The 27,152-nt window shown below is 40.0% G+C and overlaps 1 protein-coding gene across 4 annotated transcripts in view; it reads right to left on the bottom strand.

Moving 5' to 3' along the window:
* Nucleotides 1-27,152, bottom strand: part of ATP2B4 (ATPase plasma membrane Ca2+ transporting 4) — a 202,545-nt gene that overhangs the window by 44,002 nt on the left and 131,391 nt on the right. For 2 of the 4 annotated variants that reach the window (XM_088458186.1, XM_088458184.1), the window contains exons 3-13: nucleotides 16,450-16,647; nucleotides 15,695-15,952; nucleotides 15,445-15,570; nucleotides 15,234-15,362; nucleotides 13,078-13,113; nucleotides 10,652-10,813; nucleotides 9,595-9,809; nucleotides 9,113-9,355; nucleotides 8,268-8,509; nucleotides 7,842-8,076; nucleotides 7,438-7,617 (exon numbers count right to left, since the gene is read on the bottom strand). In XM_088458186.1, coding sequence (XP_088314312.1) covers nucleotides 7,438-7,617; nucleotides 7,842-8,076; nucleotides 8,268-8,509; nucleotides 9,113-9,355; nucleotides 9,595-9,809; nucleotides 10,652-10,813; nucleotides 13,078-13,113; nucleotides 15,234-15,362; nucleotides 15,445-15,570; nucleotides 15,695-15,952; nucleotides 16,450-16,647 — 2,024 coding nt within the window. The remainder of the gene's footprint in view (nucleotides 1-7,437; nucleotides 7,618-7,841; nucleotides 8,077-8,267; nucleotides 8,510-9,112; nucleotides 9,356-9,594; nucleotides 9,810-10,651; nucleotides 10,814-13,077; nucleotides 13,114-15,233; nucleotides 15,363-15,444; nucleotides 15,571-15,694; nucleotides 15,953-16,449; nucleotides 16,648-27,152) is intronic. The other 2 variants (XM_088458187.1, XM_088458185.1) reach the window with 1 other exon arrangement.

The raw sequence follows: 27,152 nt of genomic DNA, 5'->3' as shown, positions 1-27,152 counted from the left end.
GCTTTTGCAGTATGCTTCGGGTCATTGTCCATCTGCACTGTGAAGCGCCGTCCAATGAGTTCTGAAGCATTTGACTGAATATGAGCATATAATATTGCCCGAAACACTTCAGAATTCATTCTGCTGCTTTTGTCAGCAGTCACATCATCAATAAATACAAGGGAACCGGTTCCATTGGCAGCCATACATGCCCACGCCATGACACTACCACCACCATGCTTCAATGATGAGGTGGCATGTTTTGGATCATGAGCAGTTCCTTTCCTTCTCCATACTCTTCTCATCCCATCACTCTGGTACAAGTTGATCTTTGTCTCATCTGTCCATAGGATGTTGTTCCAGAACTGTAATGGCTTTTTTAGATGTTGTTGGTCTTCCTGTTTTTGTGGCTCACCAATGGTTTGCATCTTGTGGTGAACCCTCTCTTGTGAAGTGTTCTCTTGATTGTTGACTTTGACACATATACATCTACCTCCTGGAGAATGTTCTTGATTTGGCCAACTGTTGTGAAGGGGTTTTTCTTCACCAGGGAAATAATTATTTTGTCATCCGCCACAGTTGTTTTCCGTGGTCTTCCGGGTCTTTTGGTGTTGCAGAGCTCTCCGGTGCGTTCTTTCTTTTTAAGAATGTTCCAAACAGTTGATTTGGCCACACCTAATGTTTTTGCTATCTCTCTGATGGGTTTGTTTTGATTTTTCAGAATAATGATATCTTGCTTCACTGATAGTGACAGCTCTTTGGATCTCATATTGAGAGTCGACAGCAACTGATTCCAAATGCAAATGTCACACCTAGAATCAACTCCAGACCTTTTACCTGCTTAATTGATAATGAAATAACGAGGGAATAGCCCACACCAGTCCATGAAATAGCTTTTGAGTTGATAGTCCCATTACTTTTGGCCTCTTAAAAAGTGGGAGGCACATATAGAAACCGTAATTCCTGCACCGTTCACCCGATTTGGATGTAATTACCCTCAAATTAAATCTGAAAGTCTGCAGTTAAAGCACATCTTGTTTGTTTCATTTCAAAACCATTGTGGTGGTGAATAGAGGCCAAAATCTGAAAATTCTGTCAATGTCCCAATATTTATGGACCTGACTGTATATATCCCCCAAAGAGTCCTGCACTCAACTTTATATAGACAAAATCGGGGTGTTGCCAAGGGCCAACAGGCCCCTAAAATATAGTCTGTTTCCACTATGGGAAGGATGCACTCGCCATTTAAATCAAGTCCCATTTATTAAAACATCATCGTCAGAAGTATGTAGAGGTCATCTTGGTCAAACAAATGTGGATCTCATCATGGTTGACGTTTCGGTTCACCAGAACCTTTATAAAGACCTTAGTTATATAAAGTCAAACATAGACAATCTTTCAGACATAACGTGACGTGATCTGTGAAACAAACAGAAAAACACAATAACCTGTCTACCAGGCTCCCATATAATATAAAAAAACATATACATAATTAATATAATATACGCAATAAGCTCTTTTAGTCAACTACACCCAAGCAGGATATCGAACTCTGTATAGCCTGATCACACGGGGAGAGGTATACAGTGAGACAGACCCAACCTCCTGAGAACACAGCCACCGAGAGCACCTGAGAGTGGTCTCTGGCCGACTCATATACAGGGAGGCTGGGCGGAGCAACCTAGATGCGGGAAACCTCGAATCTGGACCAGCAGTCGGGGGAGGGGCCGCCGGGCAGAGCGTGCCTCCCCTCTGCTGCATAGATCCACCAGGTACACTGCCATGGACAGTCTTTTCTCAACCCCCGGCTGTCAGGATCATCTCATGTTCCGGTGGTCCAGTGTGGGAGGTAGTTTACCTGGCGCCTCACTACAGCGTCCTCCAGCGGGTCTCCACCGCTGGAGGCATGGACTGCCACGTGGTACCCTACAGCAGCAGCCGCGGGGAACCACCTTACCTGCGTCCCAGTTGCTCTCGGCTGACGTCCGCCGAAATCACCAGTTCCCTCACTGGTGTTGTGGCGCTGGCGGGGGAAGATAGAGCAGGAGTACGGGCGACACCTAGTGCTGCTTACTCAAAAAAAAAAAACTCGTTTGGGACTGTTCAGTAAGGTGCCTCCTGCGCACCAAACAAAAAACGAATTCCCTGTAGCCAGGGGCGGGGTATATATGGAAGAGAACCCAGTGCATCCTGAGAGCTAAGAGCTTGTTGACGGTTTGGTGCTCACTCCAACCACATACCCCAAGGTAATTTCTGTGGACCCCGAAGAAGAATGCTACATTACAGTGTCAGGGGCTGTGATACTGTAACGTAGCCTTTTGCATGCAGATACACCCACAGTTGCACACAGAATATAGGCATGTTGCATACCATTTTAATCAGTAGAAGCTGCTTGAACGACCTATTCACATTGTGGTGGGAATAAGACGCATTTGAAGGTAAACATTGCACGTAAAGACGTTCTGCACTACCAAGTCACACCACGGCATGGCACAAAAAGAAGGGCTGTTTAATGTACAAGGAGGTTAAATGTATGTGGATGTTCAGCAATAACGATTTAAAGAAATTCTGAATCTAAGTACTCAGCAGTCTGGTCCAAATGGACTGAATTTCAATTTTTGATAGGTGAAGAAAATAGTAAGTCTTGAGGATTCTCATGTGAGCCCAACTATTTTCATAGCAATGTAGTAGATCTATACTTACCCTATTAAGTAATTTCAAGTATTTACACTGACTAATAGCTGTGGTAGTGTTACCCAACTAAGTTTCTATTATATTTGATATTTCTCATAAGGGGGATGGAGGGATCACAAAAGACAGTATGAAGTTCCATATTGATAAGTTCTTTATCTTAAACCCAGTTTATTGATTTGTTGCTTGAAAAGCCCCCCTCCCCCCACATCTCTTGTTGATCTAGCTCATCTCCTTCATCACTCTAAAGTAATTTGAATTTATCAATATTTGTTTCTTTGTTACTCAGTGTTTATTTTACAAACCTTAGTTTTTTTTCAAAAATAAAATAATAAAAAAAAAAAAGTATCAAATCAAGTTAAGGAAAGAGACATGGGCCTGAGTCTGACGCTTCTGTGGCCGCTGTTCCCTATGGCAGGAGCATTGTACTTACTTTCTTATGCTAATGCGACAATTGGCCGAACTAAGAACCAAATCTCTGCATATGAAAGTGCAGGACTATACCGCCCACTGTTCTATCGCACGCCGATACAACCGCCATTATTAGTATTACCTGTAATTCTAATAGCTAAACACACAGGCCACTAACTGCCTTTACCAACAAGCCCTGTATTATTCTGGATGCTGCAATATTTGTATGATTGACCGATGTGGGCTGCAGGATTGCAGCATTTGGGGCCAGCTTTAAAAACAGTTTCACAGTTACAGTTACATGTGGTTAGAACATTAGCAAAGTTGGACTGTTTGGCAAGACAGGGCACAGATCTATACCAGGATAGGATAAAAGTATAGTAAAAATGAATCTGCTAGTTAGGGATTAGTTTCATAAACTCTAGGCACTGCTGACACAATCAGAAGCGTGTAAGAAAAATGAGCCAGACTTGATAGTCTGGATTATAAAAATTTTGCCAAAATTAGTCCTCAAAGCAGTTGGAAAACATTGCATTAATTGCTGGTAGAAAGAAGTCAGCATCAGTTGGAGAGACAGAGAAGAGGTTTGTTTCCATTGGATATTTGAAGGCTTACACATCAAGAATGTTCAGGTTTTCTAAAATATGGGAAAGTGTAGGTGGTGAGATAAACATTTTGGAGATAATTAATGGGATATTTTGTTGATCCAAAAGGGAGATCAGACATTGTCTAAAGTAGGCTACAGTAAGCAATCCTGACAGTGTGAGTGCAGGGTGACATTACAGTTTCTAGCATGAGTGGAACCAGTGATTGTACACAAACAGCAGCCAACTGCCACCAAACTCTGGGCCTGATTCACTACCAATCGCAACTGCGATTACGCACGCAAATCGGCTGATTGTTGCGATCTGCGCATACATTGCTGTGAGCGTGCGCGAACCAGCCACTGCCAACGGGACTGCGATCGCAGTAACTACACAGACCCAATGCAGAGTGATTGACAGGACATGCCGTTTGAAGGTGAGGACAGGGGGTCAGCCAAATGCAGGTGCGTCAGTGCATTCGAATGCCGTTTCAAGGGCGTGCATAAATTATCCACTGCGATGCCATACGCAGCTTGAGAACTCACAGCGTGCGATGAAGTTAACGATTCCTGAATGAAACAGTAGTGAATAGGTGATCCTCCCTCCAGTGCTCACTTATATAAAATAGATGTCAGACAGATACAATCAATAATGTATGTAACTACGTTCCTTTTTGCATGAAAAAGTCATATGAGTTCATTCCTCTATGCACCTTCTTCTTCTTCCTCCAATATATTCTCTAATTATAATTTCTCATACATCCAGCCGGATATAGAATAAAGAGAAGAGAAAAGAAGAAGAAAAATATAGTGTAGTAGATTTAATGAAGTGTATACATGAATTCTAAGAAAATAACAAGATACATATAAGAAGAACAATGCTGTTATTGGATTGGAGGCAAATTACAGGCAGGGCTTTCAGAACTTTAGGTAACAACCAGGTTACTAGTTCTGCATAGCCAGATGGAATACCGGATCCCGCTTAAAGCTGGCCACACATCTAAAGATTATCTGTCCAACCAGCCAACTAGTTGATTGGTTGGAATGAAAATCTGGTAAGGAATACAATCAGCAATTTGCTCCCAAACACTGGAAAATGGACAAAAACTGTTGTTTGAACAAATTGTTTAGATCAAATATTAAACAAACTTGTCTGAACGACCATTTTCATCTGTTTTCTGGCATTTAGGAGCAAATTGCTGATCATCAGTTACTCCCATATGTTACCAGATTTTCATTCCAACCAATCAACAAGTTGGCTGGTTGGATGTAAGTTGGTCTAGTGTGCGGCCAGCTTAAGTCCCGGGGTTCCCTCTCAGAATCCTCAGTCACTGCCAGGTACAGTCTCCCTTCTCAATGATCAGGTCTCTCCTAGCAAAAGCCTTTTGATTGGAGAGACCTGATCATTGAGGAGGGAGACAGTGCCTTGCTATGCAGAACATGTATACGCTTCATTAAATAGTACTACACTATATACTGGATGTATGAGAAATTATAATTATAGAATATATTGGAGGAAGATTTGAGAAGAAGAAGGTGCATTTGTGGAGGAATGAACTCATATGACTTTTTCATGCAAAAAGGAACGTAGTTACATACATTACTGATTGTATCTGTTTGACATCTATTTTATATAAGTGAGCATAAGGACGTATCCACAGTTTATTTTATGATTCCTGTGCAAGGTCAGACCTTGTGCAAGTGTGTGTGAGGCTTGCCATGGTACTCGATGTTACCGATGGTTTTGCGGTCTTGCTAAGGATTAAGGATATGTGTAAGGTAAAGTGGGCGTCCTTGTGTAGTGCTGCGACAGCATAGCCATCGCAATGTATTAGCAAACTATCGCAGTGAGACTGCATGCGTAATCGCTATTGCAATCGGTAGTGGATCAGGCCCTCTGTCCAAATTTACCAACATGAATAATAATGGTCAATGATCTGCTCAATCATGAGGCTGTATTATTATTATTATGCAAGTTGTTTCAGGCTACACATGAGACTAGAGCCAACTACCTGATAAATAGTAATATAGCAGTGTGTAGCTAGCCAAGGCAGAGAAGCAGCATGAGCAGACGTTTATAGGAAAGCAATATTTAGTGAAATAAGAGAAGGTGGCAAAGTAGAAAGAGAGTGGAAAAAGAATAAGAGGAAAAGGAAGGTTATTTTCATGTGCTAGCAAAATTGGAACATAATAATATACATCTCCACCTAGGTCCTAAAGTGTGGAATACGAATCATATTGAAGTTATCTACAGAGGAGGATCTGCATGACTAAATCCTGTCCACCTTTATCACAGCAAATTGGGCATTGATCATGTAGCCTCTTACATGCCAAGCGGCAGCATCATCATGTGCATTGCTACCTTACAAGCATTTTTCCCAGAAGCCACTACTTTCAGTCTAAAATTTATTTCCTAAGCCTGCAGCTGCTCTCTCTCAGCCAATGCTGCAGGCAACAGATTGCCGATCCATTGCTGGTAGGGGAGGAGGAGGAGGAAAAGACCCTCTTGGTGGGAACCCTAGGACAGGGGATGCGCCAAGGGTCAGGGGAGGGGTTAATGAGGAAAGTCTACCTCCACCCTTGTGGAAAAAACAGCCAGGGAAAATGGGCGCTGTAAGCCTACAGTGCCCCATTACAAAATTTCCCTGGTGGTCTAGTGGGGGTGCGGAAAAGACCTGGCCCCCACCTGCCGCTCAGCCGGTAGCCTTCTACACCGGCGGTGAAAGTCGCCATGTATCCAAGCAGTAAGCTGCCTTACCTGTTGCCCGCTGTCCAGCTACGGCTGTGCTCCAAATGGTGTGCAGAAGCTGGCCAGTAACACTGACTCAGTCGGCAGTGCGATGGCCGCTGTGACTGAGGTGGTGGTATGGCGGTGAGCGCATTCATGATCCTCACACACCGCCCGCCCAGAGAATAAGTAAAATGAATTAAAATAAAAGTCTGCTTAGCAGCAACCTCCCTGTGCTGTTCCCTCTGCAGAGCACTAAACTAAACTGGTCTACTGGTGCTCAGGTGGCAGGGAATAGCCTATACCACGCCCCCTGAACACCAAGAGAAAAGTTAACTGTTGGTGCCCAAGCTCCGCTGCTCCACTCTATAATCAGTTATCATCCCAGTGTCCCCCATGGCTGAAAGGAGAAAGGCTGTTTTCTGAAGATTTTCCGCAAAACAGGCTTAATTCATAAATTCCTTTGTTTCTTTTGTGATATAGATAGTATACAGTTTTTATCTACTCTGTGGGTAATGTTTACAGGTGTAAGACCTGCTGATAGGGAGAGACAGAACATCTGTCTTGGTAAGAACACCAGATTCTTTCAGATGGGTTACAGACTTTGAAAGCAAGTAATACTACAAAAATACAAAAAAAAAGTCTTCACGTCCTATACTCAGACAGAGGGGTTAATGTAAAATGTATTGGCGCAGTAGGATAACAACTTTAAATAATTAGTTTTACTTTCCCTTTAAAGACAAAACAGATAACTGAACATAGGCACAGAAAAAAACATACCATTGACATAAAAAACCTAGCACTTATTCAAATCAAGAATTGCTGCATTAGCCTATGCGAAACAGGATTGAAATCAGTTTTGAAAGTGAACTTTAATTTCATAAAAAAACCCCCACAAAAATAAAGAATTGTTGCAGTCTGACAAAAAATTGTGGTTAAATCTGGCTTTTATTTAAGGGTTCAGTTAAAATCCCTGCTGTAAAGCACAGATTAGCCGAGATAATCTTCTTCTCTCGGATCATTACACGCTCACTTTCCTGCTTACCTCCCCCTTTTCATTTCGAATCAGTGTGTTGAACTCTTTTCCTTCAAGGCACAGGAAGTCTTCCCCAGGTTGCAGGATGCCACATTTTGTAGCGATGGCACGAGCTGTGTTTATATTGTCACCAGTAACCATGCGTACAGTGATCCCTGCTCGCTGGCACTTCACGATAGCCTCCGGCACCTACGAGAATTGAAGAGACATGAGACTGAATCTGAAAAAAAGAGCTCATGAAGCAGTGTCTGGGAAAAGAGAGTGAAATTGTCACTTGCAGAAGGAAGCAAATGAGATCGTGGAGACTAAAGATAAATGGCACGGAGACAGAACTGGAAAACTCAGGTACGAAGATAGACAAAGATAAGAAAAAATATATGATGAAATAAAGCAATGTTATAGGAAGAGGTTACCTCTGGACGAACTGGGTCTTCAATGCCCACCACAGTGACACATGTGAGGTCAGATAAGATGTCCCCTTCATTATCCCAATTAGGTTCTGTGCCTGCAGGGAAGTCACGATATGCCAAACAGATTGTACGCAGACCATCACATGCCATTGGTTCTATCACCTTCTTTACCATCTCATCTCGGTCCCTAGTTTTAAAGGGACATACTTCACCTCCTTGATCCAATATCTTTGTACACCTGTGTAAATGAATGAAGATCGTTTAGCTAAATTTATTTGGACACATTTTTACAAAACATTTATGAGGCCACCTTATAAAACATTTTTCAAGACATTCTTATCTACTGACACTCTAACCTGAATTATCTTTAGAAAGACAGTCATATTTCACCAAATCATGTTCAGCTCCCTTTCTCCCTCAAGTTCTTACTTGCGTAAAATGATTTCGGAGGCGCCTTTGCTGTACATGCGGAATCCCCCTCCAGGTTCGCTGAGTACAGTGCTCATGGATTTACGCACTGAATTGAATGTATAAACCTTGTACAGTTTCTCCTCTGGAATTTCGTTACGGACAGCTTGATAATCTTGCTTCAGGTCCAGCACAAATCCAAGCAGAGCACATTCTGTTTTGTTTCCCACCTGCCTAGGGAGACCACCTTCTTTTTCTGGAGGCTGCAGTTGTCAAGAAATATGACAAAAAATTGTAATTTCCCTGATGTAGGAAGATACAAAATGCTACTTCTGTTCAAATACAACCTCCTACATCTAGGATTTTACCTAGTAACTCTGCATGCTGAGCGGACCAGTAAGTCCAGTATGCCATTTGCTTTCTCCTTTCCATTATCCCTTTACCTCCTCCCACACTTTCCATTTATTGAGCTGTGATTATTCTTTTACAAATAATTTGGTTGTGGGCTGTGTTTATGTATGACATGATTGGCGCACGGCCAGATCATAATAGGTTTTTAAATGACAGAAAACAGGCCAAGTGGTTTTTGGCTCATTGAGAGGGACAAGTAGTAGTTGTTAATAGCTCGAATATAAATATGAAACATACTGTATTTTTATTTTAGATAAACCAATACTGAGGCAAACGTTCCACTATTTCTTTTGAATTCTATAATACATACAGTAACACTCAGGTATACAGTAAATCCTGGGTACTTTTGCCACTATTTTGGGTTCAAATAGTACCAACTTAATTTACTCTGTAATCTTGTGCCCTCTATATTTAGCTTCCCCCTTCCACCTGCAGCTAGTCTTTGGTTATCTCACCAGGATCTTCGATGTGTATGCAGAGTTAACAGAGATTCCATTGACTAACAGTTCCAGCATTTTAGGGTTCAGTGCCTCAGGGTCAGGAATTTGTCGATAGTGGGTGCCACCAACATATGCTTGAACCACAGTCATGCGATTCATAGTTAAAGTGCCTGTCTTGTCAGAGCAGATCGCAGTAGCATTGCCCATAGTTTCACATGCATCCAAGTGCCGTACAAGGTTATTGTCCTTCATCATTTTCTGAAAAACATAAAAATGAATCATGGTGGAGAAAAAGGCTGATGCAGATGGAGGCTAAAAGAATAACTAGGAAATTATTTTCATACAGAAAACTACAAAGTGAAATGCACTTTATCTCTACTTCTTTAGTGAAAAAGATTTAGTGAAAAGAAAATCTCATACTCTGCCATTCTCCACCTAAACCTAGCAGTTCTATTTAAAATAAATGAATAAACCAACTATACACCCAATTTTCTCACCTTGACAGAGTATGCCAGGGATATAGTGACTGCAAGAGGCAGCCCCTCAGGAACAGCTACCACCAGCACTGTGACACCAATTATGAAAAACTTAACGAAGTACTGGATGTAGATGGGGGTACATTCTGCAAGCCATGGGCGCCCCAACACTCCAAAGGTGTAAATGACAAAGTACAGCACCAGGATGATCACCGTAATGGCAGACATAATAAGACCTGTGGATGATAGGTAATGCATTATTTCTATGAAAAAATAAAATATTGTATGTATGTACTGTATGTACTGTATGTATACACTCCAACGGCTAGAATTGAAACTTGCACCCAGTGCTTTCCTCTTTACCTTTCCTTGCAGAAAGCAATATGAACAGGCGACACTCACAGCGTCTTATAAATTACAATAATGCACTCTTATGTGTAAATTTACTAAAGTGAGAGTTTTTAGAAGTGGAGATGTTGCACATCGCAACCAATCTAGAAGATAATAGCTAGAATCTGATTGGGTGCTATGGGCAACATCTCCACTTTAGTAAATTTACCCCTTAGTGTAGGTTTATCGACTTTCAGAACTTTTATGAATGTTCTTTCTTCAGGATCCTGAAATATCAATAAGACTACACTAAGAGTGCGCTGTTGTAATTTATAAGATGCTGGGAGTACCGCCTGTTCATTTACACACACATACACACACACACACACAATCCCAATTAGGTTGGCACGCCCTTTAATCCATTCGAACACCGCGGTGTCTGTCGGAGTTCTTTAACACCAACATACATCCACATGCAGAGGCACTCATTGGATTTCCTTCAATAATTCAACTTCCAAACAGTGCTTAAACATTTCGGGTTGAAATAAACCCGAAACGTAAAAGCACTGTTTGGAATATGAATTATTGAAGGAAATCCAATGAGTGCTGCTGGATGGGCGGGTGTGTGTGTGTGAGAGTGTGTGTGTCTGTGAGTGTGTGTATAAAAAATTAATTAATGCCTGGAATGGCAATTATGTATACAGCTCTCTGAAACATAACCTTATCTCAAACCGGCTAGAGTTAGCACCTGCTTTTCCAATCTGAACTGCTAGCCGAGTAAGCTTCCCCTGCAAGACAGACTTCTCCTTCTTTGGCACTTTGACCACTTTCTTCTCTTTTTCTTCACTTTCCACACCTTCCTCACTTTTTAGGGGTTGTATCTCCAAGGCCACACCATCCTGAGCTTTGGCTGAAAAATTAAGACATTGAGGCAATGACAGAACCAAATTGGGGGGACAACATTTAAATCTGGGACATTGACAAAGAATGGCACACAGAAATATGATACCACTAGACGACATAACACAACCAATTGTGAGCCAAGAGCTTTAAGAAACAAATAAAAAGAGCATTAACAGTAGGGGGGGAAAAGACAGGCAAAGTGAGTAAATATGAGAACAGAAGGAAATGAATGCAAAAAGCTGAAGAACATGGAATAAAGAAACAGAACAAACAAAAATAATAAAAAAATAAATAAAAAAAAATAAAACAAAAGAGGGAGCTGGACAAAATGTTAAGTTAGTAGAAAGTTAGAAAGTCCACTTTGGGTACGGCTTGTATCCTCCTGTGTATTAAAATGACTTGTTAAGGGCAAATGACAATCTTTACAAAAATGTATAAAACAAGATAGAAAAAATAACTTGTGCTTTATAAACAGATCAACATCTCTTCTCAACCCGTGACATTAAAGGAAGTGAAAGAGGGAAATAATTCAAATGATTGCTAATAAGTACAAGTTACCTACTACCTCCATAGCATCTCAAATAATTAATTTAGCCACAATCCAGTTGTACTTATACTTCATGTTAGGTAGGGCCTTTTAATCTCAAGGAATACTTCTGTTTGTTGATATAACTATACAATAATTATTAGTAAGGAATAAAACATAATACAAAATTATGGGTATTATTATTATAACATAAAATAAGGAGTGGCTTGGTATAAATTTACTCATATCACAGAGTCCTTTGAAGACGTTAACACACTTTACTGAGTATTGGGAAAACATTTACAATTGCATTGGGGTACATGGTAAAATGTATAAAAGTTTGAGAACCCTACACTAAGGACAGCATTTACTTAGCAGTTGTTCCATGTCAGTCCTTACTACTGCACATACCAGCTTTGCAATTTTGCAACAACTGTAAATTACTCTAGAATGTATGGATCTCTGTCACAATTTGTATATTATTACCGAAGTATATCTGGGTGTGAATGCTTCTGCATTAGGACAAATATTTTATTTCCCTTATACTTCCACAAAAGGGACACAAGAACAGAGACCATCATATTGATCTGTGCTGTGTCTCTCTCACAGCAAATGAATGTAGATGGCAGATGGGAGTGTTGTGTCTACCGCCCACAGGAGAGACCAATTCAAAATACGTTATGAAAGAGGAGGGAGCAAAGTAGTCCAGAGGCAACAAGCGACTTAAGGTAAGTGGGACAGAAAAGAACAAGGTTTGTGAAAGGAGAGAAAAGAAGCATAATAGAGGAATGGTGTGTCACTGCTATTAGGAGCAATGGAATAGTTTCAGAAGACACCTGAAGTGAAAAGGCCTGAATAGAACACGTGAAAAAGCAGACAGGACACAGACAGAATGTAGTAACACATCCAAGGACAGGACACAAATATCTGCTATAAACTTCCACTATGAACCATGTGCTACATACAAGAAACAAAAAAAGGTGCTGCAAGCCAGTTCTGCAACTGTAGTGGAAAGTGAGGACCAGAAGTTTTGTTCCTTCGAGCAGCTGACATTCATTCTCATTTCTCAGCAAACTCCCGACCCCACCATGGAGATATCATACCATCACCTTATACCAACAGCAACGTCAGAGGTGTTACTGCTCAGCTTGCTGGAATTGGACTACTTTAGTTGTTACATCAATGCCCTTAACTATGAAAGCAAAGGAAAATGTATATTTAAAGGAAACACAAAAGTGGCAAAATACAGGTTTAATATGAATAGCTGAAAATGGTCCATGTAAAAAAAGCTTTCATATTTTGAAATAATTGGGAGATATGAAATCTAGAATCCTAAACAAATTGCTGTACTTCTCACTTTACAAGCAAGAATGCACTTCTAATTTGCAATACGTGACCTCATTCTTTACTGAACCGTTCACTTTATTTTTATGCAGGTCACAAAATGTAGATGTGCTATTTTGAAACCTGTAGTTTGAGATTTGTTTCCATTTTGTCAAAACCATCTTTCCACATTTTGATGTAGCAACACAAAATAGTCTGGTTTAAGATAAACCCATTAGAAGTATGGTTTGTCCAGACAGCCCATTCAAAGATTAGAAACATCCAGTCATGCAGCAGAGATTAGACTCAGCTGTGAAGGTAAGTACAAGTGAAGTAGCCCACATGAGGTGAACAGAATGTGAGAAACTGGCTCAGTTGCCCCTGCGAGAGGGAAGGAGGTTGTGAAGAGATGAAGTGGTTACCTTTGTTGCGATTTTCTGGAGGTCCTTGTTTTTTACCTGTTCAGATATAAAACAAAAAAATAACAAAAAAAAAAAAGGAAGAAGGAAAAGAAAGAAAAAACAAGGAGGAGGGATTCTGGTCACTTTGACTGCATGAAGGAGAGGAGGATACCCCCCACTGCGATGGAAGAGATGGAATGGCTACCCCTACTCTTGAGGACTATTCTGTAAATGTGAGAGGAGGAGAGAGCAAAAGAGAGAAAAAGAGAGAAAAAGTGTACGAATGAAGGAAATGTGTATGGTCTAAAAGATTAGTCATATTACTGGCAAATGTAGAAGCAGGATCAGAGTCTGAGCCTGCTGAAACGTAGGCATTTTCATCTACATTGATTGGGATAAGATGAGAGAGAGCAAGAGAGAGAAAGCGACAGATAGAAAAAGAGCGAAAGAAAGGGTGAGTGGGAGAAAAAGTTAGAAAAAGAAAAAGAGAAAAAAAGAGAAAAGTAGAACAAAGAAAAAAAAAACTGAAAATAAAGACAAAGTATACCGGCAGGATGTTTCAAGCCTTGGAGCAACCAATTTATCTTTAGGCTTGATGAGAGAGAGAGAGAGAGAGAGAGAGAGAGAGAGCGAGAGCGAGCGAGAGACAGAGAGCGCGAGACAGAGAGCGCGAGACAGAGAGCGCGAGACAGAGAGCGCGAGACAGAGAGCGCGAGAAAAGGAGTGAGAAAAAGAATAGAGAAAGAGAGAGAGAGAAAGAGAGAGTAAGTGTAAAAGAGCAATAGAGACAGGGCTAGGTTGGGTGTTAAATGCAAGACAGAGGGCAAAATTTACTAAGCTGCATTTTTACAACGGTTTCTATTCTATTCTGAACCCCGGCGGTTTGGTGGCAGTTTCTATTCTGTTCTAAACCCCGGGGGTTTGGTGGCGGTTTTGCAGTGGTTTCTAAATGACAGCCCTGTTCTATTTTATTATAAAATGTGTTTTGATGACAGTTTTGCAGCGGTTTTGGCCTTAGTAAATCTGCAGAAAGCAAAACCGCCGCCAAACCACAGTCAAAACACATTTTAGAATAGAATAGAACAGGGCTGTCATTTAGAAACCCCTGCAAAACCGCCACCAAACCCCCGGGGTTTAGAATAGAATCCACCACCAAACAGCCGGGGTTTAGAATAGAATAGAAACCGCAGTCAAACCGCCGCTTAGTAAATTTTGCCCAGAGTTTGCAAAAGTGCACAAATTGGAAACATGATTGAAGCTAAGGTTGAAGAAATTAGGTAATGGCAAGAAAGACATATAGACAGACATGTAGCTAGGTTGGAAGAGGTCGACATATGACGCTTCTAAAGCAAGAGAACATTTCTATTTCGAAGCAGCAAAATACCGATCCAAAGTAGAACAAAGTTTTCTAAATCAAACAAGCTGAGTGATTTGATTCCAGTCAATTTTTGCTATACTAGCTCGACCTCTAAGCTCAAGAAAAAGTTCAATGGGTCAAATGAGAAATCAGGCACACATGGAGGGTTAAAGCAAAAAAAAAAAGAAAAGGAAAAACAAATTTGCAGAGAAAGACAACAAGACCTCATCTCAAAGTAAACAGAAATGATAATAGGTTAATAGAAAACAAGAATGACTGAAAAAGAAGGGTGCGTTATGAGAAAATGATCATCAGTAGAAAGTATAAGGAAAATGAAGACAGTATAAAAACTTCTAAAGCATTTTGTCTTTAAAACTTTCTGTTCTCATGTTGTCTGGGTACAACATTTACGGAAATCCCGTTTTATGACTATTACTAAGAGATTGGTACACAAGCTTTGCATCTGCCTTGCTAACTGAAGCACAGAGGTCAATGATCACTATGCTAGACAAACTCCAATGGTAGATCACTATGTACAGCATCAATCATACATTTTCTAAAAACACCTGAAGGCTAATTTAGAATAGAGATGACGATCCCTATGCTTGCAGCAGTCAGTGCTCCATCCACTGCACTGTGAAGAGAGCTTTTATAAAAACACAGAAAACATACTTGTGCACCAAAGTCCTAATGCTTTTGCAAGGTTTTCGGTCCAATCAATATATATCCTCTCCTCAGGACTGTCCATAAGATTACACTGCCATGATCCCATGAGGAGATACATTACGCCTCTTCCACCAACATTATGAGATCTAATTACCTTTCTTAGATTTCTTCTCTTCCTCTCCCCCTTCATTTGCTCCTAAAAGGGTAAAGATGATGCCTGTCTGAGAGTTGACACCAACAGCTGTCACCACCATGCGTCCGGATCCCTCCATCACATGGGTGCCTATAAGGAGATAGGTTGCAGAGTAGAGTAACGGGTTTCTAGTACAGTCATGTGGTGCTCCTACCATAATAAATATCCTTACCAGAGAGCAACATCGGGTCCTTTTCAAGGGATTTTTTCACCTGGTCACTTTCTCCTGTTAATGAACTTTCATCGATTTTTAGATCATTTCCCTGAATCAAGATGCCATCTGCAGGTAGGAGATCACCTGATAACACAAAGAACACATTGTTAATCATGGTGTGCAGTGTAAGACTACAGATGACTAAGTATGTAACTTTTATGTGCTACAACACATGTTGTTTTATTTGTATTATTTGCACGATACATACCATATTTAATTTGTGCAATATCCCCTGCAACCAGTTCTGCAACGGGAATCTGGATGACTTGTCCCTTTCGGATAACCGTAAACTTCTGCTCCTGCTCAATACGACTCTGAAGGCCCCGGAATTGTTTCTCTTTACTCCAGTCATTGAATGCCGTTACCAATACCACAATGATGACAGAGAACAGGATGGCCGCTCCCTCAATCCAACCAGCTTGTGCCTCACCTTCATCCTCCACTCCTGCTGCTACTTCCCCACATGCTGTAAGTAGTGAACATAATAGTCTTGTCATTGCACAAGAAGAGTATAATGTGTGGGGCTTAGGGAACAGTGTGATCTTTTTTTGCCAGCATGTACATATTTATAGCAGGCATTCCAGAGAAAAACGGATATACGAGAAGCAGAGTATCTTATTACCAGGCAGTAAATACAATTATTAATATTAAGATCTTTGATGGTAATAATGTTGACAGCATTAAGCATAAAACAAAATAGAACACTACAAATTAAGGTATATGGATGAAATGGACAAAACATAAGTACCAAATGGAACAAAGAACAAAAATCACATTTCGTTTGGCTTTGCATCAATGATATAACCGTTTTTATGCAGGGTATGAACATATACACTACATGCACATGATTGAGCATCTATTACTAAACAAATCAGAGCTCCAGTGTATGAAATAATACCCTGGGAGAATGATAACACAGCTAAATGGTGTACGTAACTGGAAGATGAGAGACCAATACCTTACCTTCATTGTCGCCACCTGGCGGGTGGTAGAATGATAGACCAAGTGAAATTATGGCCGCAATTTCCAAAATGATTAAGGTTACGTCTTGCAATGCCTCCCACACAAGCTGCAAAAAGGTTTTGGCTTTCTTTGGGGGGATGAAGTTTTTGCCAAATGTTAGTCGTCTCTTTTCCAAATCTGCAAGATTCCCTGACAGACCTATAGTGGACAAAATAATAATAATAAAAAAAAAAAAGCTGTAACCATGGCAATTTTTTATTAAGTAAATAAATCACGGACAATTAAAACTTGCTTGAGTCAAGTTTCATATTTCAGAGCACTTGGATATAATGGGTTATGTAAACAATAACTGTTTAACTTGTATATATGTTTTAAACTCACCACCCAACTTAGGCCTTAACTGGCAAAAGATAAAGTGGCACAGTCCACAGGCGTATTTTGCATTTTTGGTAGGTTACAAATAAGCTTCAAAATGGGAGATAGACAAACCCCTAGATTAGTTTCTAAGACAAGTATCTAGGCTACCATACACATTCCTCTGTACTAAGTGCAAAGAACATTTGTTTTTTCATGCAAATCAATGTATTCTTCACAGTGGTTCTTATTTTGTAGGCAGCACATTCCACGTCAAGTTCAATATAACTCAAACACACATGGAAGGGTCTATTAATATGGGATTGAGAGGATAGTTGGTGTAGTTCAGTGTTGGCTAACCTTGACACTCCAGCTGTTATGAAACTACATAATCCAGCATGCACTGCTACAGTTTTGCTATTAGGGCATGCTAAAACTGTGGCAGGGCATGCTGGGATATATAGTTCCACAACAGCTGGAGTGTCAAGGTTAGCCAACACTGGTGTAGTTAATACAAATTACTGGCCTGTCCCACTATCGGCTGACCCTTGCTCACCTCTCCAGCCTGCTTTCTTCTGCTACCTCACTCACTTCAGTGTGGTTCTGTTCATTCCCTTTACTACAAATGTCTTTCTGCAGAAACCATAATTGTGCTTTAGAACTCATTTAGGGATTTACAATAGGAGCAATTCTTTCTACATCTGAAATATACCATTTGCATATGAATTCAACAAATAGGCCCCCATTTATCAACTAAGAGAAATACCAGAAGAAATTCTCGTTTAGTATCACTGTGATACTTATGAAATATCCACTGATATTTACCAATACTTACCCCTCCGGCGAGGTCCCACGAAGTCCTCCCTCCTCTGCGAGGTCCTCCGCTAGGTTGCTGGCAGCCTAACGCTGCCACCGACAGGGCTCCGGTGTAATACACATGTGTCGACAGTCCATCTAAAGATGGCGAGAACGATGCTGTGACAAACAGCGGTAATCTTAGATTACGGCTGTTTGTTAAATCCAGAAACGAGGACATAACCTCTTTAGCAAGTGCTAAAGGGGCTATGCTTCGTCGATAAATGGGAGCCATAAACTAATATTTTGCAGCATTAACAGATCTTAATTCTTATGAAGGTAGCTAGGTACCAACTTTACATGCTGTTTTCCGGATTGTTGAGGCTCATCTGATGACTTGTGCACCCCAATTTTCAAATAGTGCCACAAATTTTCAATTAGACTGAGATCAGGGCTTTGTCTGGCCCATAGCAGAACATTCAGGAACATAAATTGTATGACATTTAAAATGGCTTCCATTTCTATTAATATTATAGAAAACCTATAGCTCTACTTATTTTCTTTTGTTCTTTTATTTTGTTATCAGAGAGCCCACTTCTCTAAAGCTAGCTGCTGCTGGTTCTCTATGAAGAATGTTATAACAACATTATCAGTTGTATATGCGTAATATTTAGGGTATCTGTTATGTAACAGACATTTAAAATATCTTTTAATCATAGCCGCTTGTAAATGTATTTAATGCCTAGACGTTTGTATGCTTTTCATAACAGAACATTAACCTTTTTTTGTTCTTTTGCCACTGTCAGGCCATTGTTATGCAGAGATCTGGGTATAGATGACTATTGTACCTTTACAACAGCCTTAGCACTAAGCTGAGGCTCCGTCAAAATTATTATTGGCCTCTTTGTGGCTTCTCAGATATGTCTCCATGTTTGCGCATAAGTTTGCTTACTGATAGTTGAACTATAAGCATTAGGATAGGGTATTATGATAAAATGCTGTACACAGCTTATTCCAGCAACTTTTCCTTAGAATGTTTTTGTAGCATATAACAAAGCCTTTTAAAAATAATTTGAACCTCATTTTGATTGAGTGCTTTGAAATAAAAATATCAGAATATTTCAGTGTAGGATTGTTGTTTTTTTCATTAAAAGTAGAGAATTGGTTAAGAATCTAAACAGCCTATACAAGAGGCTATATTAACGGGACTGAATACATTATTTTCCTTCTATATGAACCAAATATTAAGGGATAACTATTTAAAATATTGTTAAGTCTTTAACTATTGTTTATGATAGTAGTAACCAACTCTGCCAGTGGAGCTCACCATGGATTACAGTACTTATGCCAGTTTCTCTTCCCAGAACTCTTCTGTCAATGTTTTCAAGACAACAATCATCTTAATGCAGTAGCTTAGGGTGTGAAATAGTGGCAAGGGATATGTCATGTGGGGCATAGCCACGAACAGACAGGAATGCACGTATGACAGAGGGCAAGAAAACAGACAGCAAACACCCCCCAGAGTTTAATTATAGCCTGCACAAAGGGATATCATAAGACTGTCAAAGATACACATTCCTTTGTGCAAGGCACAATTTTACAAACAAATTTAAGATTACAGTGAACAACATAGCTGTCCATTTGCTAATCTATAACACTAGTACATGAGTGACTTGCATAAACATGCACAGATAATAGGTGGCAAGGACCCTACTTGCAAATCACTCAAATCTTAGAGGAATGGAAAGTAGTGAGAAGCAAGTAAATGGATAACGCATGGTGCCAAATCAGGATTGGCTTCAGTAATCAGTCAGAAAACATACGTTTTGGGCTTTGTATATAGTGTGGTCTTCTTCAGTGGGTGAAATCTTGCATCAGTTGTAAAGATAATTAGAACAGACATGAGTTTTGAGAGAACGTTGGAAGATTTAGAAGGGTCTATGATGCTTTAGGCAGTGAATTCCATAGTTGATGTTTGGCTCAATCTTGTAGGCATGAAAGTGATGAGTCCCAGATCAGATGACAGTCTGAGATCACTGGACAAGAAAAGGGATAATATAAGCAGTATTAAAATATAAGGGAGGTGGGTATGGAAAATATAAGGTGCTAGAAAGTGTTGTGGGTTAGCAGTAAAAGCTTGAATTGTATTGAAGTGAGTAAAAGGAATAGAAAGGTGACCTATATAGAGCAAGATCTGTGGCTGAGGTAAAGGAATCTGTCAAGAGCATAAATCATTGATACGTAAACTAGGAAGATTTGTTATTGAAGCAATGACAGGACTTAGGTAGAGCATCAAGCCATTTCATTTTGGTAGAATGAACTTCTAAAAAATTAAATTTGAGTGGCAGCCCACCAAATCCCTGTTGTGCACCCTGGTTATCAACTTAGGAAATGTTCCAGGGTGGAGACAGAACATGTCACCCCATTTAGGGCTGACCATTGTAGAATAATGTTTTCTCAGCATGCATAGTGCTACCAAATCACCATTATATGCTGTCAGTATTCTCTGTCTTGCAACAGCAGATTGGCAATGTGAGGCAATTATGTAAAAAGTGAGTAAGTAGAAAGTTGCAATATTCCAAATGGGGGAAAAAAAAAAAAAAGACTGAAATTGAGTTTTGATGGCTCTTTTTGTGAGAAAAGGGTGCCTATATTCAGCCAATATTGTAAGATGTAACAGTAAGAGCTTTCTAGTGATTTTAAAGGGGGAGTGATAGAAAGAGCATAGAAAAAGAAATATCAAAGCAGCAGGTCTTTAGTACAGCAACATAGTGGCATTTTTAAGACAGTAAGAGAGTTAGAGGTAGATGTACTAAGCCTTGAAGAGAGAAAGTGGAGAGCGATAACGTACCAACCAAACAGCTCCTAATGCTGGGTACACAATAGGTAAGATTGGTAAGTGCATATACACTTACCAATCTTCTGCCCAATCCTGACGTCACAACTGCACTGTCATTCACAGAATCCCTGCATGTGTACTTGCGATCGGCAGGTCGCTCGTACACACCAGCAGATGCAGATATATAGGCCATCTGCTATGCTGCACAGCCAATGCGATGTGTCTGTGATGATGGCATTCACAGACATATCGGGTGTGCACACCCGCCGACGCTCTTGTGATATATCGTCCAATCAATCGAACAGCCAATATATTGCCCAGTGTGTACCAAGCTTTGCTGTCACTTTACAGGCTATGTTTGAAAAATGACAGGAGCGGATTATTTGGTTAGTTTATCTCTGTTCACTATATAAGGCTTAGTACATCTGCCCCAAAGTGAGAGACTCCGTGAGAAATAAGTGGAAAGGAGGAAGATCGACAATGAGAGTCATTTACGAACATTACTTAAAAAGTTGCATATCTGCACTAAAATCATGCGAATCGATCAGCAATAATTTTGTAGTTCAAGACAAATAGTGTAAAACTTGATTGGTTGCTCTGATTTTAGGGCAAACTTGCACCTTTGAGCAATTTTAGTAAATAAATCTCAGTGCATTACATTCTTGGAGCGATAAGGGCATCAAGGAGGAGATTACAGAAAAAAAGCGGAGGATTTTAGTCATGATGGATAGAGAAAGGTAAGTGTAAGATAAATAATATGAGCATTATTATAACAGATTGGTCTTAAAACCAGGAATTTAGCATTGTAAGTGGAGCAGCACATATAATAACACTTCACCAAAGACTGAAACTTTGGGGAGTCCTAAAGAGTCCCCAAGATGCTAAAATGTTACCTGATAGACAACTGCAAAAAAGATCCTTAGGTCAATAGCAGACAGTAAATCATGAGACTATTATGAGAGAGATTCCTTTACAGAATCAGCAGACTGAGAACAGTCTGGAGAGGTTCATGTTGAGAGTAAGGAAAATTAATCAAACAGTTGTAGATATATTCCAATAGTTTTTAGAAGATCAGAAAAATAGGGTAGTAGCAGAAGAGAATACAAGGATAAAATGAATATGATGTTAGTAGCACAACAACAGTTCCTGAATGCTCCAGTGAAGTAGAGGAGATTAAAATGATGAATAAAGGTTAGATAGTTGCTAGAAAGGTAGTGAGCAGACAAGATCCAAGAGCATTAGGCCCTCAGAATAGATAACAGACGTTACCCCATATTCAGTAACTGTCACAGTAGATGCGGCTATGGTAGAAGTGGTATATAGCAGATGTGTGAATTGTGGCAGTATCTATTGTACACCTGATAAGTAGTAGATGGAGACATCTTGCACTATGAACAATGATGGTGGTTCAGATGCAGGTGGGCAAAGAAAGCAGTTGTGTGTGTAAAAGGCATTTTCTTTCTACAGAGTTCATATTAGTGTATTGACACATGCTTGTTGGCAAAAAGTAAACTAGTATGTTTTTAGCACTTGTTTGTAATAGAGAATGTCAGGTTCTGTGGAAGTCTCATCTGTGGCTATTTCTAATAATTATATTAATTTGTTTTGTATCTTGAAACCATATTTGTAAAAGAATGGAGGGTAATCAGCAGGAATTCTGAAGGGTCTCATGACCACCAACTGCTACAAATGGCTGCCAATTAGAACAATCTGTGTAGGCAAAGTGAGGTTTATTGCAAAGTGAGAGTGGCTTACATTAAAAGTAATGCATTTCTCCATACAGATGGGACGATCGACAACGATATCATTGTTCAATCTCCCGGGTGTGCTGGACGATCGATATCGATCATCCAACACACCACCAATACACCAACGACTACAACGACCCCCTATAGTAACCTGGTCGATATCGTCCAGGTTGGCCTGCATGCACGGGCGATGGTCGATATCTATCATAAGTGCCCTTGCATCGCAGGTCGATGGTGGGCGAAAAAAATGCACAATATATGTTTGATAATGATATGATCGATATCGTTATCATTCATATGGTCCATTTTAATCGTACCGCGTGGGCGCACCATAAGATATTGTTTGGTGTAAGGTATTTTAAACTTATTCTTTCTGCAGTCTCTGATTAAAACAAATAGGCATGAAAACTTGCAATTGCTAGAAGCATCAGAAGGGGACTGAACCCATTCCTAGTGTATTGCTACAAGAACTATCATTCAGTATATACAGGTGCCATTACGTTGCCAGAACCAACATACTAGGAACAGACGGAACCAGGCTGCAGCCAAAATTAAACTGGTACGGAGTTTGGAAACCAGTTTCAATGTTTACTTCTACAGCCTACTTTGACAGCAAAATACTGGGAAAAGAGGAAATGCGATGCCATTCTTACAAGCATGCATATGTTATGAGAGGAGATTAGGGTTAGGCACACCCCTCGGGGAGGGTTAGGATACGGGAAGGGGGGGTTAGGCACCACCGGGGGGAGGTTAGGCACACCTCTCGGGGAGGGTTAGGCTACGGGAAGGGGGGGTTAGGCACCACCAGGGAGAGGTTTGGCACCTGGTTGGGTTCTTCTTCAGCCGCCGGTATTTCATACCCAACCCTATCAATGATACGGAACTCCCCTTGCACCATTTATTTTTTCACTGCCAATCACTGCTATAAAGCAGTCTTTGTTATTTAAAGCATGGAGTGCATAAATCTTGAACCCAATAACCTTAGGTGGATCAATCCTCAATTTGTTTTTCTGCTCCCCCACAACAGTACCAGTCACAAAATACTAATTTGTATTAGTATTGTAGTTGTATTTCATATTTAAAAGAAAACAAGTTTTTTTAAAAAGTGACACGTTGAGACACAAAATATGTTGCTAATGTTCATTTTATTGTAAGACACGTGGATAAAAAAAAAAAAGTCACTGAAAAAATAAGTAATTAAAACACAAAAGAAAAACTCACTGCAAACAAACGAATATTACATTAGGTAAATGACTACTAGAATATGTGTCATGTGACTGGGAAAAATGGGAGAAATAAAATCGAAAGATACATTTTTAAGTCCGGGAAAATAGCAGTATGTTAATGAAAATGCATATCATCAGCACACCTTAATGGTAGGCTAGGTCTAGGTTTCCTTAAAATATGTATACAGGGAAAAATTAGGCTGATTTAACCGGATCTGGGCAAGCATCTTGGATGAATTAGTACTTGAATTAGCAACTGGTTAAGATCCAAAGGTATATTTACCTACGGGGATAGTGTAAATATATTTACAAGAATGATTAACCATAATGGTACTTGACACACAGATGAAATAAAAGCAGAACTAATGAGAAGAGAAACAGTTTGGATACTAAAGTGACTATAGAATGAGTCCTCTTATATTAAAGAGGCTTTTTGTATTATTATTCTCTTTTTTTCATTCTATACAATAAATGTTCTCTCTATTTACCAATTTCCAGGTTTTGTATTACATGCAATTTATTAATATATGTACATTTATTTATTTATTTTTTAGACTAAATAATTAACCTTGACCATGGTGTGTGTGTGTGAGATCTATCATAGACTCTCTACAGACATCTCCCTCTGGGGTATATTTACTAAAGGTCAATTAGAATCAATTTTGATCGATTTAAAATCAATGAAAAAAAAAAATCTATCAACATCGACTATTTGTTTCTAGGGCTAAATCACATGTTTACAAATAATTAAAGAAAAAAAAGAAATCAAAAATTGTCTGTTGGCAAATGTGTGACTTCACCCTAGAAACACAACATCAATGTTATCGATTTTCAATCAAAATCGACCTTTAGGAAATATACCTCTCGGTCTCTAAATCTCTCTATCCCTCTCTCTACACACGTCTCCCTCTGCATCTACTCATCTCTCTTTCAAGTCCAACATTTAGGTTATGTCTACAGGGCAGTATAGGTTTTATATTTTGCGAAAAACTCAAAAATGTCACATTGGGATCAATGATGCCTGTAGGTGTTTTTTTAGGAATCCATTCACCATGTACATACAGAAGCAAGTTCTTTTGAGGAGGGTAAGTTTAAGGTGGGTATCCACTACCCGATTAAACAGAGCGATTGAAGGAGAACGACATCGTTATCGTTCAGTAATCAGGCACAATTCGGGCATGCAAATGTCGGAATCGGCCAGCGATGTGCGCTCTGACATCTATCATCGTCCGAACATGCTGGTCAATCTGCCGATAATGGCAGATTGACCATGTTCGGGGATATTGGAGGGTGCCTACACTGAATGACTGATCGTTCAGTGTAGGCACTGCAAGGGATGGGAACGATGGTATGATTACAATGTTGTAATTGTACTGTCTTCCCTGGGTTGGGTAGTGGATGTCTGGCATTAGGCATTAGTATTATGTCTCCATGTTGCATAAATGTTAAAATTACTCATATGCTTTTTACATAGTTCAGCACTAAAAAAATGTAATTTTGTAAATCTGCATGTATGACAAAATTCACATGCATGTATGACTTCGTAGTTTGCACAAAGAGCAGATTTTTCCATGACAACTACTTGCATCCTGTAACGTTGGTCTGGACACAGAAATGAGATGCAACCTACAGTAGTTAAAGAACATAAAAGGTATTCAAAGGTCAATTTAAAACGTGTCCAGATCTTTTACAAACTGAATTAAACAAAAATTATATTTGTTCTGAAAACAAGAGCTCCTGAAGCCATAAACAACAGAACAGTCAATGCCCTGCAGTCACAGGCAGCTGATGTACAGTAGTTAGCAAAATAAATAGTATAAACCCATAGCAACCATGCATTTTCATTAGCATAATTTGCATTAGACTGATCAAAATAAATATTTTGGGCGGCATTCTGTTATAGCACATTAGTAATTATACCAAGTCAATAAATTTTAAGGATCTTTAAACCATGTAAATTAAATAGTAGATTTGTTTTAGATGTCTGTTCATGGCCATGCATATTGTTTCAATCCCAACAGTCTATTTACCTTCTAATGCTGGACACACACTATAGCATCTGGCTAGACATAACAACTGGGCAGGAATTTTAATTTGCAGTTGTGATGTCAGTGTCAGCAGTTTCTGCGGCCAGTGTACAGCCGGTCGGAGGGTCGTCAACACACACACTGGCAGATGCTAATAATATATTAGCAACACGTTGTTCACATATATAGAGTTTTGTACACGAGTCGCCACGCTTAACGATATACTGTTAGTCTGCTGTACAGCGATATATATCTATATATAGATACAAACACATATACATATATACTAAAAAACCACTAATGGGTATATACTGTTGAGAAAGAGGAGGGAGAGAGGGATAGGGGAAAGGAAGGCAACACGCTGTTCAATGTAGATTAAGTGAAGACATGCTTCACTTTAGCCCAGGTAAAGGTCTGTAATAAGCAGAATACCAGGAGTGGTCTGTAATAATCAGAATGACAGGAGTGCCAAGTATAATGACATCTTGACACAGTATCATGTAGCAAAGCAGTTATATATTCCATGGATGCTAAATACCACACTTTAGTAAGCAGATGTGAAAAATTGTCGGGGCTAGAGATTGTTTCCAATTCAGACATCAATAATTTTGCTGCATTATAGATATGGCCACATAACTTATTTTGCGGCTTGGAGTGTGAACTGTGGGGCTTACAGAGAAGCATATGTAATGGGTCTATAGGAGGAGAAAAATCAACCAAGCTAAACACCAAATTTATCACTTCATCCCAGTATTTGGAAATCAGGAGGTAGTCCCACCAAATATGTAAGTAAGTCCCTACCTGACCACACTGTTACCAACAAAGGTCCCAAGACCCTGGGAAAATATGGCTTAGTCGCTCAGGTACTAGATACCAATGTGAATACACGTTAAACAAATTTTCCTTTATAGTTGGCATTGATTGAGGTTTTAACCACCCATTGCCACCCTCGGGGCCCCCCAAGCGGCAGGGTCCCATAGCAACTGCACCCTCTATAGTTACCCCACCGGAGTTGATGCCATAACAGGGTTAGAGGGGATGTGTAGGGTGCCAAATTAAAATGCTTATTCAGTTTGTCCCACACTTGTGAAATGGCTTTTACGCGAGGAACATATTGAATGGAGGCTGGTCTCATCTTAGGGGGAAGCCACGGAAGGTAGTTAACTGTACTACCACCTACCAGGTAATTTTCAAGCTTCACCCATTTACTCCCCTCCTCTGTTTGCCAAGACACCATGTGGCTCAGTTGCAATGCAAAACTAAGGTTTATGGCAGACTTCCTTTTGTTAGCTCTATTTCTTTGAAGTCTGTGGATCCACAGGGATACTATGGGGTGTGTGTGGTCCGAGAGATCCGGGAACCAAACAGTTAAAGCTTTAGCTCCCAGTATCTAATGCAGCTTCTCCCAAATAAGAGTCCGCTTCCTTTATATGGGAGATGTATTCCAGTTGTTCCCTGGTAGTGTCTGATGGCAGACACTCTTCCAGTGCCTCTTCCCATCTTTCGATAGCTTTATCCACCCAGGCTGCAGCCATAGCTGGCCTAGTGATAGCGCCAGAAAGCAAGTAGACTGACTTGAGACAAGTTTCTAGTTTTCTATCTGTGGCATCCTTATGGGAGGATGTAAACTGTAAAGGCAGCGTAGAGCTTCTGACTAAGCGTGCCACATGCGAAACAACAGTGGGAGGGACTTCCCACTTAGTACACTCTTTAG

This window comes from Taudactylus pleione, unplaced genomic scaffold, assembly GCF_031769625.1.
Source record: "Taudactylus pleione unplaced genomic scaffold, aTauple2 ptg000814l, whole genome shotgun sequence".
NCBI lineage: Eukaryota > Metazoa > Chordata > Amphibia > Anura > Myobatrachidae > Taudactylus > Taudactylus pleione.
The sequence above is the reverse complement of the archived record's forward strand: the minus strand, read 5'-3'. Positions and strand labels throughout refer to the sequence as shown.